At 39.7% G+C, this 20,900-nt stretch overlaps 1 protein-coding gene across 1 annotated transcript in view; it reads right to left on the reverse strand.

The window, feature by feature from the left end:
• Window positions 1-15,117, reverse strand: part of CCDC158 (coiled-coil domain containing 158) — a 62,000-nt gene extending 46,883 nt beyond the window's left edge. Inside the window, exons 1-3 of the mRNA XM_053655672.1 lie at window positions 15,029-15,117; window positions 10,081-10,120; window positions 3,080-3,222 (exon numbers count right to left, since the gene is read on the reverse strand). Coding sequence (XP_053511647.1) covers window positions 3,080-3,149 — 70 coding nt within the window. The 5' untranslated portion in view covers window positions 3,150-3,222; window positions 10,081-10,120; window positions 15,029-15,117. The remainder of the gene's footprint in view (window positions 1-3,079; window positions 3,223-10,080; window positions 10,121-15,028) is intronic.
• Between the last annotated feature and the right edge of the window lie 5,783 nt (window positions 15,118-20,900).

Raw genomic sequence — 20,900 nt, forward strand, 5'->3', positions numbered from 1 at the left:
GAGATGGAATTAAAGCATAAGTAGCAAATTAAGAAGCTGTTGCCTCCACTGAGCTATGAAAGGAAGAGGCATGGATTGTGAAACACAGTGTATCTCAGAGGCGGGATATGAGAAGCTAAGAATGTACCAGCCTAATGGCTTTATTTTTCTCCAGCAGTTAGGAAATAATGTTATCTGAAAGTGAAAAAGAAGGTGGTAGGGTAGGGAACCTGAGAATGGTATCATTTGAAATAAGTATTGGAGGAAAATGAAGAGAGAACTGGCCAAGATCATGGGAAAAAAAAACCCAGTAGCATCAAGGACCCATATTAAATGGGAGACTATTACTCTGAAGTGGCAAATTGGTGGGGAATCCACATCTGCGTATTTTCTCTAGCAGAACCTTCCAGCAGCCCAGTATGAAATTGGAGGAGAAAGTCTGCCTGTTAAAGATTGGGGTTTCCCTATAAAAAGAGTGCAACAGAGAAAAAAGTTGAGGATATTGGCAAGTGATTGGCTGGAATGTTGAATGATATCAGAAAAATCAGGGTAGAAGAGGTTAGTAATTTAGTAGAAAATGGCAGAATCTAGAGCAGTTGTAAATCAGGATCACCTGGGGAGCTTTAAAACAACAACAAAGCGTGGTGCCCAAGCCCCATTCCGGACCGACTGGATCTAAGCCATTTAAATGTTTAAAATTTTCAAATGGTGATTTTGACATGGGGCCATAGTTGAGAACCACTCTCTTCATGAGGCAGAAAGACAGGTGTTGCAGGAATAAGGAGTGACAGACAGAGCCACAGGATAGGAGGCTGGGTATCAGAAATCCAACAGTTCTTGGTAATAAGATCCAAGAGCAAGATAGGGAAGTGGGTGGCTAGAATAAAGGTCAAAACCTCTTGAACAAGAAAGGTCAAGAAGATGTGAGTCTAAGATCTTAGATGGGTCATCCATGAGGACAATTGTGTGATGGCAGGATGATGTGCCTAAAGAGGAAGAGACAATCTGCGAGCCAAGTGCCAGTGCTCATGCCTGGTATGACAGGTATTGTGTCAGTGAAGAGGTGGGACAGCGGACAGGCTTGATGGGTATAGTACAGTAGAGGTGACAATGGTGCCTTACATGGCATGAGCATACTAAGAAGCAGAAGCTTTTACAAAATAGGGTGCTAAAATAATGGTTTTTACACAGGTCAGTGAAACAACAGACCTGTACAGGCATACCTCAGAGATATTTGCAGGTTTGGTTCCAGACCGCCACAATAAAGTAAATATTGCAATAGAGTCGCACGAGGTTTTTGGTTTCCCAGGGAATATAAAGATTATACTTACACTATACTGTAGTCTATTATGTGTGCAGTCACAGTATGTCTAAGAAATGTACATATCTTAATTTAAAAATACCTTATTGCTAAAAATGCTAACCATCACCTGAACCTGTTGGAAAAATGGCACTGGTAGACTTACTCAACTCAGGATTGCCATAATCTTTCATTTGTAAAAAAAATTAAAAACGCAACATCTACAAAGCACAAAATGAGATATGCTTGTAATTGAGAATGAACTCTGGATGCTTTCTTTTAGACGAGAGAGACAAGACAGAGAAAGCAGTTGGGACTGTGCAAGCCATTTGCCAGACGGCCTGGGTCCTTTCTCTATTTTGCTGTGTGTTGTGGAAACTGCTTCTCCCAGGGTCCATTCCCAGCTCCTTTCCTGGTTAGGTTCACAATGAGAGGTGCTGGCAGAAAGACCATACATCAGGTGGGAGGAGGAGGAGACAAGCTGAAGTATTGCTTCCCCCTCCCCAGCTTACAATGGGCTTCTGGCAGTTAGTGGTGGCTTCAGCTCCCTGCAGGAGCCCTCTCTGAGCATCTAGCTCCTGCTTCCCTGCACTGACAAGACTTCCTTGTCTCGGGTCCTTCTAGCCCAAAGACTGGTAATAGCTTCCTGCAGTTACTAATCTCTGGATTATCCCATCATGATAGGCTTCTCAGCTCTTTCATTACCCTTGTTACCAATTCCCTGTATTAAGTTTCACCTGTTTACTCCACCCATTGCTATTTTCCAGACTTCTATCTTTTGATTCAGATAATTTCAGTCAGAGGTGATGGGGGCTTGAACTAGGACAGTATTGGGTTGGCCAAAAAGTCCATATGTTTTTTTCCATAAAGTAAAAGACACATTTTTCATTTTCACCAATAACTTTACTGATTTGGAAATTTTGAGTATGTCAGCTATTCCTGCATGGTAGGACAGTGATTGTTCTCAATTAATAGCTCAATTTGATTGCTATCAACTTCAGTGGTCTATCTGACCGAGGAGCATCATCCAGTGAGAGATCTCCAGCATTCAACTTCACAAACCACTTTTGCCACATTCGATCAGTCACAGAACCTTCCCCATACACTGCAAAAATCTCTTTTTTGCGTTTCAGTGGCATTTTTATCTTTCTTTAATAAAGCATAATATGCTGAAAATGTTGCATATTTTCTTCCATCTTCAATATTAAAAGGCTACACAAAAATTCACCAATTTGGATAAGTCTTTTTTTAATGCATGCTGACATGACAGCTTCACAATACAATCAACATAATTGTTTCTAATGAAGTTAAAGACAATTAAGCTCTACTAGAGCTATTTTACAGAAAAATACAAACTTTTTGACCAACCCTATAGTAATGGGGATGGAGAGGGAAAAATGGATTCTAAAGGCATTTCTGAGAATAGGACAGATGCCTCACTGGATGTGAGGGGGCTAAGAGAAAAGATGTCAAGATGATACAGAATTCTGGCTTAAAGTAGGTGAACGAGAGGGTGTTTAGAGAAACATGGAAGGTGTTGAAGTGCCTCCACATGGAAACAATTTTGAAGCCACAAGAGTAATGTCAATATATGCTAAAGAAAACAAATATGCTATTTTTAAAAGACTAAACAATTTATTTCTCAAAAAGTAGGCTTATAAACAATATAGTAAGCATTCGTGGCCAAGGTCTGCCCCCTGAACAGTTAAAAACAAAACATACTAAAAAACAACAGTTTGAATGAATATTAGGAAGACTGCTTAACTCTTCTCCCCATTTTGTTTTATAAAGAACACATACCTCCATTGGATGTCATACTACTACTTGGTAAAAGATCTTCATTATTTGATTCACAAGGTTTTTGTTCCATATTAAATATTGCTAACTCTTCTTAGAGATCTTGAAATATGAATGCTTCCCTGTTTGGTTCTTTTAGTTCTTATCTATAAAAGACAGGAATCCAATATTTATTAACAGGATCTTATGAGAAAAAATTCATTGAAGAGAAACTGACTGCTCTTGTTTGAAATTTAGTAATAATTTTTCACCAGGAAAATATTTATACAAAAATGTATTATATAAAATTAATAAGTGAAAAGAATATCATTGTAAAAATTGTTGATTTTGATGGCCAACTCTTTTATTAAAGACAACCTGAAAATAAAAGCCTAATACTTTAATTTTTGTTATAGTTAACAGTCTAATTGGAAATAGTTTTTTCTTTCCTTAAGTCTCTTTCATAGTTACATTGTCAAATGATGGAAGAAAATATATCTTTAGTAAAAAAATCACAAATTAGTAAAAAAAAGTAAATCGCAAATCAGAAAATTAGAAACCACTAACAGGGACTGAAAAACTTTTTTAAAAAATACATTTTATTAATTATGCCATTATAGTTGTTCTGTTTCCCCCCTTCATTCCCCTCCACCCTGCACATCCCTCCCCCACCATTCCCCCCTTTAGTTTATGACCACGTGTCTCAAGTTCTTTAGATTCTATATTTCCCATACTATTCTTGCCCTCCCCCCTATGTATTTTCTACCTACCATCTATGCTACCTATTTTCTGTACCTTCTCCCCCCTTCTTCTCCCACTCCCCTGTTGCTAATCCTCCATGTGATCTTCATTTCTATGGTTCTGCTCCTGATCTAGCTGTCCTCTTAGTTTGCTTTTGTTTTAGGGGTGGTTCTTAATAACTGTGAGTTTGCTGTCCTCTCACTATTCATCTTTTTAATCTTCTTTTTCTTAGGTAAGTCCCTTTAACATTTCATGTAATAAGGGCTTGGTGATGATGAACTCCTTGAATTTGATCTTATCTGAGAAGCACTTTATCTGCCCTTCCATTCTAAATGAAAGCTTTGCTGGATAGAGCAATCTTGGTTGTAGGTCCTTGCCTTTCATGACTTGGAATACTTCTTTCCAGCCCCTTCTTGCCTTTAAGGTCTCTTTTGAGAAATCCGCTGACAGTCTGATGAGAACTCCTTTGTAGGTGACTGTCCCCTTATCTCTTGCTGCTTCTAGGATTCTCTCCTTCATTTTAATCTTGGCCAATATAATGATGATGTGCCTTGGTGTGTTCCTTCTTGGGTCCAACTTCTTTGGGACTTTCTGAGCTTCCTGGATTTCCCAAAAGTCTATTTCCTTTGCCAGATTGAGAAAGTTTTCCTTTATTTGTTCAAATAAGTTTTCCACTTGTGGCTGATCCTCTTCCCCTCTGGTACCCCTATAATTTGGATGTTGGAGTGTTTAAAGATGTCCTGGAGGTTCCTAAGCCTCTCCTCATTTTTTTGAATTCTTGTTTCTTCATCCTTTTCTGTTTGGTCATTTTTTTCCTCTTTCTGGTCCACTCCTTTGATTTGAGTCCCAGTTTCCTTTCCATTACTATTGGTTTCCTGTGCATTACCATTCATTTCAATTAGTTTAGCTTCCATATGCTCCTCTAATTTGTGACTAAAATCAGCCAGTTCTGTGAGCATCCTGATCACCAGTGTTTTGAACTGTGCATCTGAAAGTTTGACTATTTCTTCCTCGCTTAGATTTATCGGCTCTGGGGCTCTGAGTTGTTCTTGAGCCATGTTTTGATCTGTTTGTGCCTGTTACGTATGAGGAGGTGTTCACCTGGGCGGGGCCACCCGGGTCGCTGGTTTGTGACGCTGTATGTGGGGGCGGGGTCAGAGAGGGACAATGGCGATTCTCTCTGCCACTTTCCACTGCTGGGGCCTGCATGGTCCGTCTCACCACCACTAGCTCCTTCACCAATTTATTTGCACGTGAATGTGTGACCACAGTCTGCCCTCAGTGGGTCTGCCTGCTTCTCCACACCTGGGATCCGCCCACAACTGCTGGCACACCTGGGTCACGAGCCCCAGTTGGTCCAGTGGATCTTTCCTGCCCGACCCCGCTCTGCTGCTGGCTCTGCCCCTCTTACCGGTTTGGCTGAAGGGTTCGTTGTTGTCAGACTTCTGTGTAGCGAAATTTTCTGTGGTTTGGCTGTGTTTTAGTTGCTAAAACTTTGTTGTTTTTAAACTTGGTTGTGTGAGAAGGCGAAGTGCTTCCACCTATGCCTCCATCTTGGCGGAAGTTGAAAAACTTCTTTCATATCAAATGGTGCTCATGATTTCAGATTAGCCCGAGAGGGAACATGTGGGTTTGGAAAGCAATGGGGGTGGTCTGATTCCAATCGCCCTCTTACCTTCTGAAATCAACCATAAAATCAACAAAGGGAACAAATGAATAAAACCACATGGACTCACCACCTTCCACCTCTGGCATCTCTAGAAGACAGAGAATACCACAACCTTCAAGTTATCTGTAAGCAGAGCCAACATTTTTTTCAAAACTCTCCCTCAGACTACCTACTAGCACTGTATGCCTGAAGACATATGGAATGGGAGAGGAGAGGAGCAAAAGGAGCAGAGGGGAGCAGGGGTCTGGGGAAGCACAGACAAACTCACCCCAGAAGTGAACAGTGAAAGCTGAGCTGCTGAGCACAAGCTGCAACTTGAGAGCCCACAGCCCTGGCTATGTCTTAAGGACTCAAAAGTGTGCAGGGACTGGAGGTAGTAGCCTCAAAGAAGCAGTGTTTCTTGGGGAGAATCAGGTATGAAGAGAAGTAGTGATCTCCGCTGGAGATAGAAAGGGAAAGCAGGAAATGGAGGGAAAATTCAGGAACCAGCAGAAACACAAAGAAGATGGGCCAATTCTCCTACGCTTTCCACTCCAACACCGCCACTGTCCATGAAAGAAACTGCCCGGAAGGGGGCGCTCTCACACTCGGAATCCTTTTCACTAAAGGAACTGGAAGAGACAAAAGCAGACCACATCCACATAAAACTGCTACAAAATGTAAGAAAATGTGAATTAAAAATTTTTTTAAAGAAAAAGTAAAGAAGAAACACAAAATAAACCCCCCAAATAACACATATAGTAATTACACCACAGGATAATAATGTAATAATAATGGGACAGAATTTAGACCAAACATAACAGTCATGTCAATAAACGTGAAGAGACTTAAGCTGCCAATTCAAGAAAATAATTTTCAAATTGGCTTTTTAAAAAATGTAACTCTATATAGTACACAAGAGGAAACTTAAAAGGCACTAATACAAATAGAGTGATAGGTAGAGATTTACAGACAAATGAAAACAATAAGAAAGCATGGATTCAAATCCTGGTACCAAACCAACAAGTCCTCAAGCCAAAAAGTATTGCATAAGACAAAGGGCACTTAAAGTCAGAAGCCACATTGTGCCCTACAAATATTACTTCCAATTCTCTGTATCATATAACACAACCACTTAGCTAAAACATAATATTGTGTGATAATAACAGAAATTAAAGAATTTCTGAAAAATAATGCCAATGAAAACACTACACATCAGAAGCTGAGATACATTAAAGCAGTGAAAAGAAATAAGTTCCTAGCCTTAAACTTGTATTTCAATAAAAATAAAACAATGAAAATAAGTGATTTAAATTTCTAACACAAATAGATAGCTAAAAAGTAAAACAAAAGAAAGCACCTGGTAGGAAATAATGAAGATAAGGCAGAATTTAGTGAAGCAGAAAACGGAAAAACAGATCAAATTAATGAATCAAAATCCTGACTCTTTAAAAAACTATATATAAATGTGTGTATATATATGCATGAACCATCAAAGTGACAGAAGGAGGAACATTATATATAACACACTGCTTATCATTTTCACATTAATTCATGATTATAAGCATAGTGTTGGTTTTTTTTAAAAACTGGTTAGCTGGTTAACAGAATTGGTTTTTATTTCATTTACAGTTTCTCCCTTTTGATCACTGAGGTGCCATCTGTCAAAACTACAATCAGATAAATTCTACCTCAATAAGTTTTGTGCTATAATAAAGCACAAATATTTTGGAAAATAAGTGCCAGTGATAGGTATGGAGACATTCCATAAAGAATTATAAGAAATGGAATGTTAGTCAAGATTGCTAAGCAATTTAAATGTTCTAAAGAGAAGAGATTGCTATTTAGGGAAAAAACCCTAATTTAAAGAAGTTTTACGATGAATGCACGTTGTATAATTTAACTTATACACTATCATGATATATTTGGGGATTCTTCAGGATGATGAAAGACACTAAAACAATCCAAATTACTGAGCAATGTTATTGTCACAAATTACATGAAGCAATGAGCAGGACGGGCAGAATCATACAGCCCCAGTGTTGGGCAATCATTTACTAATCATATACTAATCCACTCTGCTTAATACCAAAGTTTTTGGTACCAGGCATGAAACAGAACCTACGAGCAAGATAAGCAGAACTTGAACTATAAGTTGGAAAAGAGAGAAAAGAAGAAAGAAGGTTTGACTTTAGAATATCCTTATACAGAAACCACTTTTTTTTTGGCATTGCCCTGGCTGGTGTAGCTCAGTGAATTGAGCGCGGGCCTGTGAATCAAAAGGTCGCTAGTTTGATTCCCAGTCAGGGCACATGCCTGGGTTTCAGGCCAGGTCCCCAGTGGGGAATACGTAAGAGACAACCACACATTGATGTTTCTCTCTCTCTCTCCTTCCCTTCCCCTCTCTCTAAAAATAAATAAATAAAATATTAAAAAAAAGAAAGAAGCCGCATTTTTTTACTTTGGCATAAAATGATGAATATAATAAACTCATTAATTCAGTATCTGCTGATAGGTAGCAGGCTACTGAAGAGTAGAAGGCCTTGAGAGGGAAATTTTTTCTTAGAAAATTAATAATTTAAAGATGACAGCATAGGGTTAGTGACTTCAACAAGAATTTTAAAACCACCATTTATTTGAAAGAAGATGCTTAGTACTTCTACTCGCCAATGCTGCTCCTTATTTTATGAACTTTACAATAACACAATCTGCCTTTTAAAAAGTACTTGAATTAAAAATGTCACTATTTTAGTTGACCATATCTTCAACTTGGTCAAATCATTCACTGTTCCTCTACTTTCACGATACTTTAAGAATTGGAACATTATTCCCATTTGCAGACATAAAGCTTATTAAATAATTAAGAATTTTTGGTAAGAGGAAGTTTTGCCTCAGTAAGTCATAAATTTTAAAATGCTGCACTTTGTTGATATGGGAATCATAATGTAAATTTACATGTGTTTGATTTAAATCTCTAAGTAAAGTATAAAGGTGAGATCTTGGCCTTTTCTGGTATGCCCAAGATATATTATGAACAATTTTGACTGATTCAAAATATGAACAGACTCACATGGAAAGAAGCCTTACATTTTTTACAATAGGCAGGTAAAGATTCTACCCTGGTTATTTGATTGGAATGTTGCAGAAAAGGTCTTAGAAACCACAGACCACAAAGAGAGGACTTTCAAAGGAAAATGGTATGGAGGCCTTAGTTTCTGTTATACAGGGGAGCTAAAGAGATTTCAAGTTCTTGAACCTAGAGATTTTCTAGGTTCTTACCCCTTTTCCTCAGTTTCCAAAAGACAAGGTGGCTGTGCGGATACACTGTACCTTCCCTGATGTGCACAGTCCTCACCCTGGTTTCTTTTCTTATGGCTGCATAGGGTGGACCTCTCCCAGGACTGTGATAGAATAGGACCGCCCCCGTAGCAAAATAGAACCTATGCTCTATTTTGATTGCCACAGATTACTTGTAACGTATGTTATATTAATCAATTAATGACTCAAGCCCCTAGGATGCCGAACACTTCTATCTTCCACAGAAGCCTGAGACTGGGGATTTTATAGAATGGATCCATACTCTCATAGAACCAGTCCACAGGTGTCTTTTCCTTAGGAAATTCTAAGGCCCCCCCAAGACTATCCCAGTACAATGTATGTGGGCTAGTGTAGTCTCAGAAACACAGGAAGAGTTAATGAACAGCACTTCACTGCTTGCGTTACTCTTAACTGCTTGTTAACCTCACATCGTTTTAAGGGTCTGCTTTCTCAATCACATTCTTTCTAGATGTTGTCACTGACTACTAGAATTCAAATCCTAGCTCTGTGATTCATTAGCTACGTGACCTTGAAAACAATATTTAACCTCTATTAAGACTATAAGATGGCGATACAGAGTGTGTAACTCAAAAGAATGAGTTAACTCAGGTAACTCAGGAACAGCCTTAATATATGATCCTTGCTTCAATCTAATACGACAGTAAAACATGAATAACAATACTTTTTATAATAAGCATGTATACTAATTCATTTCCATAATAAATGGCTATCTATTTATTTAGAAAGATACAAGTCTGTAGAGGTCTGCTAACAGGAAAGAAACTGGATTTAGACGGCATTGAGTAAACATGGGGACTATTATGATGTAATATAGAATTAAGCTATTTAAGACCATACTTTTCACCAGTACAAAATAGCATCTCATAGGGAGGCAGAATGGAAGAAGCCCAGAACTTCGAATCAGGAAACCTTAATTCTGACATTGGTTACTTGCAAGAGTATGGGCAAATCTCTTCACATAACTGAGCCTCAGTTTTCACCATTACTAACTGAGATTACACTTGTGTTTTCCAAACTGTTTTGAAACAGTGGAACACCTTTCTTTAAGCCCTCAGAGCTCCAACTACACACCCTCCTCTCTGCTGCACAGTCCCTGAGTTGGAATACAGAAGGCTCCACTCAGCAGAATTCGAAAACCACAGAGAAAGCCCTAATAGCTTTATCTTAGATACTGCAGCCTAGGCATTCATCAAGTTCAAGGCAGCAGTTTCTAAAATAGATTAGATATAGATATAATAAATTAGTGTATCAGTTCCGTATGTTCAGAATTCTTACATATAAATATAAAATGAGATACCTTAATATCTGGATATTCTTATTTTCACTTCTATTAACACCTGAAAAATAAAATATTTTAAAATCTTCTTATTACTATATAATACTTCATTATCTGAAATTTATTATTTCAAAAATTTCAATTCACAAGTTCATTTTCATCGCTTACGATCTTGACAACACCTAAAGCACATGTATACAACAAAGACAAAAACTTTCACATTTTTTTCCTTTGGACTTATCTTGTACATGAAAGTTTATTTGTATGGGATTATCTAGGCTATGTTTTTGCAACAGAACATGTTCAATTATATGGTTCCTGTTGGTCCAATGTTAATTTTGTTAGTACAGATCTTACTGGCATTATCAAGATAATGCAGCAAGTAATCTACAGGTACATGGCCCCCTTCCCCAGTCTACATTCCCAGATCTGACCTTCTCTGGGTACAGTCCAAACCGACTTAAATAGACCACCTGAATGTCTCCTGACCCTTTACACTGCTTCCCATTGCGTGGAGATGCTTTGACCAGGCAACAGCTCCTGTTAGAAAGGTTGTTAGGTAGAGGGACTTCTGTGAATGGGTTAGGAATAGGTCTATACATTTTAAGCAGTGGGACCGAGACGATAAACAATGATGATTGTTGGAATATCTCAGGGGAATTTAAACGAGCAGTTGCCACATTAGAAAAATGAGGGATAATATGCAGAATTAGGACAAATGATTATAAGTAAAGGAAGGCAGAGTCTAGTTCAGGATAAAGATGGACTTTCTGCAAACTAGTGCACTTGAATATATACATGGTGGGCTTCCTTGTGAGGTGTTCGAGCTGAGGGTGGATGAGCATTTGTTGAGATGACAGCTGTGGCTGGCTGTCCTCTCTTGGGCAGAACGTTGGACTACAAGAACTCTAAATCTGCCTTAACTTGGACATTCTGTAATGTACTGAGAAAAGCATTTAGAAAAAGATGACCAGAAAATACGATGACTTCTCACAGGAGATTTCAGTGAACAGAAAAGCCAGATAGGGACAATCCCATTAAGTTTCATGCTTTTTTGTTAAAAATAAACTGGTTCTAAAATATTTTAATGAATGTATGTTCCTTTAACACCTCTGCACATATGTTTACAGTCATCTTAAATTCAGCAGATACCAAATCTGGTCTCTTCACGTTCTCAACGAAACTGCTTTTCGGGGCCTTCTCAGGTGATGCCATTGACCCAACTTCCCCAGCCAGTCATTTCCGTGTCTCCATCTATTGATCTCTCCCCAAACTCCACATGCAATTAGTAGCCACTTTCTGCTGATCTAGCTCCATAATAGCATTTAACTCAGCAAAGAAGACTTCATTGTGATCATAAGTCATAAAGAATAATCCTTGAATGTGTAATTTAGTTAATTTTGGTCCTGTTGTAGTCTTTCATGCTTTAACCAACTCTTGCCAGGCCTACTACAAAACACCTCAAAATGATCTTTCTCACAATCTTTAAGAGTTTCCTTTGAAATCAGAGCCATGCTGTCCTATCCAGGTCAAAGATAAGATTTGAGCGAAGACCAGCACTCAAAACCCTTTATGATCAAGGCTTAACCAACTTCCCAGCTTCACTTCCACTCCCAACACATTCTGTGCCCCAGTCCAGATGTACTTGCTGTGCCTGAGCCTGTCCTGCTCCTTTAGGATTCTGCTTTTATTGATACTCTTTTCATTCCTCATTTCCTTCCTAGCAAAAACCTCTACAGTTCAGTTCTTAGGAATGTGGAAAAAGAGGTTCAATACTATATCACAGGTGGCAATGTACACTGATCCAGTTTTTAAAATCAACATTCTAATAATAGTATAATGCAAACTGTCCAATGCTTCTGAAAAAAATAATATAGTAATTTACATTTGGAGGACATGCTCCCCTTACTCTTCCCACATCAAAAGTAGTAAACTTCAATTAAATCTTTCATTATATACGCTATTTGGCACAGGGCCTGGCACAGAGTAAGCATTCAATAATTATTAATTACTGTTGTTGGCATTTTGATGGTTTATAGTGCTTCACTGCTATGACTAATGCTTCTGTGAATACTGGAGACAGAGCTGTCTGAAATGAAGACCAATCAAGTTCCTACCCTCATGAATCTTACAGTCTAATGAGGAAAGAGACATAAAAGAAACAAATCAAAATATAATTTGGGGGAATGGCTAAGTGCAATGGTAAGAATAACACAGGGTAACAGTATACAGAGAGACGAAGTCAAAGCTACTTAGTTATCAGGGTAGGTCAGGGAAGGACTTTATGAAGAGGTGACATTTGAACAGAACGACCAAATGGAGTCAGCCTCACATGGACTGGGAAAGATCCTAAAAGGAAAGAGCATTGCAAAGGCCCTGAGATGAAAAGGGCTCATTGCTCACTGGCTAATGAGGAAGGAGGCCAGTGAGGCTACAAGTAGTCCAGGGAGAATGAGAGGCTTGCTTACAGATGACCAACTGTGTGCCAGGCGCAAAGCAGCGCTATGTGTATTTCACTTCCTTTCCTAAATCATTCTGGGAAGTTGATGGTGAGATTAATAGAAGTAGAGTTTGTGGGGCATTAAAAAAATCCATACTAAGGACTTTGGAGTTTAGGATTTTAATCAGGGGCATATAATCCTCCAGCAGCAGGGTGGACAATAAACTGAGTAGAGGAGACCAGTTATGAGGCCACTAGAGCGGCCCAGCAGAGATTGAAACCTAACCCTAAAGGAAGTCAGTGATCAGAAGTGTGTTGGAGCTGGGGGTTGGAGACAGGGATCGACTGCAAAAGGGTACGTATGAGGGACTCTTCTGGATGATGAAATGTCCTAAAACTACATTGTTGTGATGATTGTACAACTGTAAATTTACTAAAAATTATTGAATTTTATACTTAAAATTGGTGAATTTTATGGTATGTAAGTATACCTCAAAAAAGCAGGTCTAAAAGGAAGTGAACTGGCCACTGTTCGTGTTCTGTGGGGCCAGAGTGGAGCTGCACATTAGCTGCCTGGGTCCCAGATACCAACAATTAAATTAAAACTGTTTTTTATCCTGCACCCTGAAAGCTCCAAAGTGTCTTCATTTCAAGATGACTAGAGCTTGCTTTTAGCCATATTTTAACATCCCCTAAATGGGAAGCACTTCAGCTTTGACTTTTCTCCAGACCTAAACTCAATTCCGAGGTATCTGCAACTCTTGATGTGATAGCTTCCAATGTCTTAGCTAAGGACCAAGCCTAAGTCACTCTTTACCTTTATTCTCTAAACCAGAGCAAATACAGTGATATATTAATAAATACATTTACACGTTTAAAAATTTACTTTTTTAAAAAAAGTACTAGACCACCTCTTTTCTAAACACTTATTTTCTCTTACCAACCTTGTTCAAGTTTTTTTCCCTTAGTATTTACAGGGTTAGGAAAATATTTAGTGCTCTTCACTACTGAACCTGCCACTGTCTCAGCAGGAGAGCTTTAAAATACTCATCAAAACAGGACTGGTTCTATAGATTAGCATGACCATGTGTACTTGGTGGCTTAAGGCCAGAAGTCCAAAGTCAGTCTCACAGGGCTGAAATCAAGGTGTTGGCAGGGCTGCAATCCCTCTAGAGGAGCAGGAAATGCACTTCTTGTCTCTTCCAGCTTCTGTTGGCTGCTGGCATTGCTTGACTTGTGGCCTCATCACTCCAATCTCTGCCTCTGTGGTCACAGTGTATTTTCCTCTTCTGTCTATCAAAATTCCCTCTGCCCTCTCTTATAAGAAAACTTGTGTTTGCATTTTGAGCCCATCCAGATAATCCAGGATAATCTCATCCACTTCAAGAGCTTTGAGTTAATCATATAGGCAAAGACCTCTTTCCCTTACAACATTTATAGGTTCCAGGATTTAGGACCTGATGTTTTTGGCCCTTATTCAGCCTACTATACCATATAGCTTGAGGCCATCTCATCTGGGAACAGTAGTTCATAGGAGGCCCTATTTAATAAATTGTGGAGTTTTAAAGTGAGTGACCCTAACATACTGGACGACATTGACTCTTGTGAAACAGTAACGGCTTTGTGCATACAGAATAAATTGTCAATTTCTGCCCTCATTTTATGTTGGGAGTATAATAATATTACCAGGGCATTAAAATCATTTCATCCACAACACAGATAATTGTATAAGATTAAAAACAGTGTGGTACACAGATGTGAGGACCATGCCCCCACCTCACCACTCTCCACTCCCACACCATGCCTTTACACAGGAAGAGTCATGCCTAACTGGTCTCTGGGACACGTGGAAGGTGCTGGCTCTTTCCGGACTCAGCTGCTGAGACAGAAAGCAAGATGTTGTTGCCACTAAGAAAAAACCCTCCTCTCTTCCAAGTCAAGTGAGAAATAGCCCATCTCACTCCTCTTCTACTTTCCCCTGACCTAAGGTACACCAACAAAACCTGGAACAGCCTGAGGGAGGACTTTGGAGCAGAGTTCTGTTGAAAGGGATGGGTTCATTTGAGAACTCATTTCTGACTGATGCTGATAATAGGGCAGAGCCAGCCTCTTAATGCCACTTACGGGAAGCGCTTCAGCAGAAAGCGCCCTTGCACAGCATTTAATACAACCTCATTTTGGACCAGAGGTTGGTGACTGTCCAAGGCTAGACATTCCTCTACATCTCCACGTCTTCCCTACCCTTTACCCCTGTCCGCCGGAAGCCGGGTAGTGACAGGAGTTGGCAGCAACGCTGGGACGCGATCCGCGGTTATTACCCCCCAATCGAATGTTTTTGCACAGGGCCCTGTGGTCCCAGTTACAGGCAGTGTCCCTAAAGTCTTGCGATCCCCGAAAACAACATTAGTTCATTCCAATAAAGAAACAAAGGCAAAGGTCTGGGAGGTTCCAGGGTCAAAGAAGCGCTGCTCCTGGTCCTTCGGAGGACCCGCCCTCACCCGGTCCCCGGGCCAAGCCCCGCCTCTGTACCTGCAACTAACACCTCATCCTAAGGGGCCAGCCGCATCCCCGCGGGTCGCCGGCGGGCGCGTCCCCCGCACCCGCGTCGACGGGGCTGCGGCGGCGGCAGGTGGGGCAGCGGGGGCGGCTCCTCCTCCTCGGCGGGCGGTGGCGCGGGACGCTGCCCCGCCCACCCCCGCTCCGGCTCGACCAGGGGTTCGAGCCGCTGCCTGCCACGCGCCAGCCGCGCGGGCGACCGTTGGGTACGTAGGAGAGACGTAGCAGGGTGGCGGCGTCGCCCTGCCGGAGCCGCTTCCGCCCGGATTCCGCCCTCCGACGGCGTCGCCGGGGCAACCGAACGCAGTTCCGCCCCCTTCCCCCGGAGCAGTAACGGGCTGCAGGCCTGGAGCCTGGCCCCAAGTCCTGGCACCCCCTACCCTGGAACCGACGAGCCTACACTTGTACTCGGTGCCATTCAAGGCCTCTCACTTCTACAGCCTGCTCACCTGCTTGCCCTACTCTAGCTCTCCATCCGAACGCCCCAGGCCCCTCTGGAGGTTGTTACCCGAAGCATGTACCCAAATTCTTACCCACCAGCACCGATCCTGTCTCTCTGTTCCCCAAGAGTCAAGTCCAATCTTGGCGTTGCCCGTCAGGGCTTCACCCTGCCTCACCTGCGGACACTTCATCCACCCCCATCCCTTAAATTCCCCTTTGACCGTTTCAAGTTAACCAAAATCACATTCTGCGGCTTTTCCTTTGATTATGCTGACTCTGTCTGGAATGTTTTTCAAGGTTCAAATGGGCTCTTGTCAAGATAGCTGACCTCCAGAGAGTTCTTTCCTCTGCTGTGCTTCAGTTGCTCTCTGATACAGATTTATCAGACTATGTGATTACACACTCAGCCTTCTCGGTGCTGCTCGAATTAGTGCTCAAATGGAAGGAATATGGAGAGGGTGCCATAGATGACACCCGTGGCGTCAATACTATTAGCAGGCTCACTATAGAGACACCTACAGTGAATAACTTTTTATGTATTGAATTGATTGCAATTATGAATAAATTCTACATTCTTAATGTAGTTATGACTTTAATAAAAGTAGCATTAAGTGCCACTAAATATTGCTTTTGTTATTATATCTATAATTTAAATTATTCTGTTGATATTTACTGACGGAGAGATCTAAGATTGCCTATGGATTTAAGCATTTTAACAGGGAATGAAACCGTAAGTATCAAAAGGAAAGATGAATGGTTTAAGTTTTGTGGTTAGACAGAAAACAATCTCTATGTTGTTTTAATCTTTTATTCTATCAAAGCATGAATGTGGTCCTACGGCAAGGTAATATTTTAATTTCCAAACACATTTTCATTGGTGTCTCATGTTTGTGTTTGTACCCTGGGCCCTAGGAACTAAGAAAGTTCTTTTTATTTTTCTTTTCGAAGTCTTTAATTAAAATATTGTGTTACTTACAATAGTATAATACTATATAAACCCACGTATATGTATGCAAGTTATGTGGCCTAATTTTATTATAACATTCTTTGCATTTTGAGTGTCTTGCAATGGCAAGAAAATACTCCATGGTATTTTTTAATGTGGAAATAAAAAGAGCTTTTTAGCTTTTAAAATAAAAAATTGAGAGATAATGGAAGGGGCCCAGAGTTCCAGTACCATTGATTTAGTCATTTCACAAATAGTCATAGAACATCTGCCACATGCCACCCATAGGTGTTGAAAATATAGACATGAACCAAATAAAGTCCCTACCCTTGTGGAGCTGACATTCCTGTGGAGGAAGATGAGCAGTGCATGAAGAGATGAGTTCAAATTGGTCAGATGGGGTTGAGTATTACAGAGACGGTGTAAGGAGCTTAGGGAGTGTAGGGTTCTATTTCATAATGTGGTCTGAGACAGCCTCATTGGTAAAGTGATATCTACAGAAACCTACAGGACTGAAGGGAAGGAGTAGTAAGGATGTTTGGGGTAGAGTTTCCTAAGTGTTGGGGAACCTCTCGACCAGTGAGACCAGAGGGGAGTGGACCAACAAGAGGAGGTTGGGGGCCCAAGTCACCAAGAGCTTTTCGATAAGAGTCCATGCCTGGATCCAGGGTGGTTATTTGTCTTCATCCCATTCCTACTCTGGACCAGGCCTTGCGCTGGGCATTGGGGGAGATACAAAGAAGCTCATTTCTACACTCAAGGAACCAGTGTCTTTCTTAGTGTTGTCAATCCAAGTGGCTGGCCTGTATGGAGGTAGACTTAAGAACAATCAGTTGATTCATGGATGGTTCAGGAATATGGAACCCAGGTCTGGTAGGAGCTTTGACACTATCTATACAGTCTTGAGTGTTAGCATTTTCATCTTAAAATGGTTGGTGTATGAATTATCTCAAGGTTTTTTTCTAATTAAAAAAACTATGATTCTATAAAATCAAAGAATAGAGCTTAATCTTAGTACAAAACATGTATTAAATCTGTATCAGAAAAATCTCTGCAGACATCATATACAAGATGTATATCTACAGTTACTTATCATTTAATTCATGATTTGCTTAGTTTAAAAGAGTTTTTCACCTGATGCAATCAGTTTTGTATCAGTGATAGTTAGAAAAAACATTATATTATATATAGTAGATAATGTAAAAGGTTTTTGACCATTGTGTTTTCTTCATGACTTTGACCTGAAAGATCTTCAAATCTAAACCAGAGTTACAGAGTATCCTGGATTTTGGTATAGACATTTTTTCCTTTCCGATTATGAGGATTAAAATTTTTTACTTTAAATCTTAATTGACAGCCATATTTTCCCAGTTCCTGGTACAAGAGACACATAAAAGTGACTCAATATATGTTGTCGAGGAAACAAATGATAAACCATCTCCAATAATTTCTGCAAGTGGATAGGGTAGGAAATAGTTCATGTTCAGACATTCTTCTCTCTACTAAGGACACAAGAAAATAAATAGATTTAATAAGAGAGTTAGAATTCACTGAACAAATATTCACTTAACACTGATTATATACCAGTAACACCAGTGAACAAGACAAAACAAACCCTGCCCTCATAGAACTTACATTCTATTTGTGGGAGACAGATCATAAATAATCACTGTGGCTTAGTTACCATATGAGAAGGTGGTACGTGCTGTGGAGCCAAATGAAGTGGAGAAGTGGAGGGAGTGTGGGATACACAGAAATTTAAACAGAGCGGGGAAGGGCCTGCCTGCTTTCCGCAAGCAGTTGTGATTAGATTTCTCGGAAGACTTACCGATACGGTGGGCTAAGAACATGAGCAACTTCTAAGTTGAGGTTACTCTCGAAACTAGATTTACAAGAATTTCATATAACACCCGAAGTGCAGGAATGTTTCTTCTCTTTAGAGATGATTGAAGTTTTAAAAATGCTTTATTGATATACATTGTACTGTACTTATTATAAAATTCATGAGTTGAGGTTTTAAACATACGACTTTTTAAGTTTGAGGTGTTTTGAGGATAAACACTTTACAGAGAATGCAAAAGGGATAGAAATAGGAGAGAAAAGCCAAAAACCTGGCGTGGGGTCGGGGGGTGGAGGGAGGCCTGATACATGGTGACGGAAGACAGTCTGAGTGTCTTCCGTCACACAGGGCGGTATATACAGAGCTAGTGTCACAGAAACGTGCACTGGAAACCTGTACGATGCTGTCGACTGACGTCACCCCTAAAGCCAAATAGCTAATAAAATAAAGACAAATTGCCCTGTCTCATCCACTCTCTTTCTGCTATTGAGGCCAAACAGCATTGTCACCAGTATCTTTGAAGCCAATTCCGTTCCTTCAAACAGAAAGAAAAACTTATGCCTGTTATGGTAACCATCTGTCGTTTAAGGTTAATGCTATGGCTTCTGATGAGCTATATTCTTATTAGATCTTTTACTTCTCATCCAGGAAATAAGCAAAATGAGTTTACAGATATATTTCTACCAGCCTTGAAATAACTTTATTCCTGCAACAGTTGTCACTGCTGCAAGGTACCTAGTATTTAGTCCGTGCTACCAGGTACTATTATGTGGTTCTTTGTGTATCCGCCAGTTTTGTGACATCTGCCCTCCACCACACTCCTCATGGTGAAGTGATGAATAATAAGCCAATTTATTATAATGTCATATTTTAAGTGTTTCTTTACCTCTTACAAACACTTTTAAAATCTTTTTTATTGTGGTTAAATACACATTACATAAAATTTATCATTTTGACATTTTTTAAGTGTATAGTTCAATGGCATTAAGTGGACTTACATTGTTTTACAACCATTGCCACCATCCATCTCCAGAACTTGTTCATTTTTCCAAACTGAGACTCTGCACCCATTAAACACTTAGACCGAATTCAACAACCCTTGCCCCAGCCCCTCACAAACACCATTCTACTTTGTTTCTATGAATGTGGTTACTCTAGGTGCCTCATATAAGTGGAATCATTTGTCCTTCTGGGACTGGCTTATTTTGCTTAGCATAATGCCCTCGAGGTTCATCCGTGTTGAAGCATGTGTCAGAATTGCCTTCCTTTTTAAGGTTGAATAACATTCTGATGTATGTACAGATCACATTTTGTTTATCCATTGATCCATCAATGGAGTCCTTGATTTTTTAAACTAACTTTATTGAGTTATAATTTCCACTCAATAAACTACCATTTGATGAGTTTTGACACATATAACACCTGTGAAACTGCCACCTCAAGACACAGAACACTTTGATCATTCCCAAAAGATTTGAATTATCTATGGTTTGATAGTTTTGGGACAACTCTTACGGTAGTTGGTGAAGCAGGTGTTGTAAATTACATACCAACACCCATGTTCCCTCCTGGCTTTCTCAAAGAATTCCAGTTTTGTCTGAGGATTCAACATCACATTCCACAGAATCATGACATTGCCACAGGGGACGTTTTAGCTGCTGAACCTGATTATTTTAAACTAATCTGTGTGCTTTCATCCCTCTTCCAACAGACTGTTTTCAGGGAAGCTTCTTGGCATTTAGAGGTAAGTGAAGGACTCCTGGGAAAGTTTTTCTCAGTCTTAAGAAAGAGACACATAAAAAGATTATTCTTTCTGAATCTGAAAGGTTGCCTAGAGAGACTGTGCAAACTTTAAATTTCTTTCCATTTTTAGCCCTGGTCAAGTAACTACTTGATTAGACCATTGTCCTGAGAGCCAAGGTTGAAGTCAGGGCACATATAAGAATCAACCGATGAATGCCTCAGTAAGTGGAATAACAAATTGATGTTTGTTTCTTTTTCTCTAAAAGTCAATTAAAAATTTAAAATTAAAATATAGTTGATTTTTGTTTATTTAGGATTGTTCTGAGACTGTCTACTTGTAAATAACCTTCCAAACCTTTAATCTAATCATTTATTGTCCAGTTACTTTAATAATTATTTAGTTAAAACATCCACTAGATGTCACTCTGACTTTATTTTCAGATGTAATCTGGTGACATTTTCAATCTTTGAAATATTAAATTCAGAGGCATTTAAAAAATCCCGTAAGTTAAAAGTGCTATTTAAAGCATTAGTAAAGATAAAGAGAAAATTGTTACAGCTTACTATGAAAAAATTAAAATCAAGAAGTGAGAATTTTGGAAAGAGCAAATTAACTTTTTCTTAAGTGATTCCATTTGACAAATGGAAGCGATGCACAGTTTCTAAGAAGTCAAAGCAGTGTTTGGGCAAATAACATTTAAAAGAGTAGTGTAGGCACACCAGACGGATGAGAGTGTCAATATGGTGGAAAAACCTTTCTGCCCTGGCATCATCCTCACGGTAACAGAGCAACACAACTCAATCACCACCAGCGGGGATTTTTTTCATACAGAGCAAGTAAAGTTGTGAGCTGTGTTCAATCAATTTGTCGTGAA

Source organism: Artibeus jamaicensis, unplaced genomic scaffold, assembly GCF_021234435.1.
Source record: "Artibeus jamaicensis isolate MK-2021 breed Jamaican fruit bat unplaced genomic scaffold, CSHL_Jam_final scaffold_1031, whole genome shotgun sequence".
In the NCBI taxonomy this organism is placed as follows: Eukaryota; Metazoa; Chordata; class Mammalia; order Chiroptera; family Phyllostomidae; genus Artibeus; species Artibeus jamaicensis.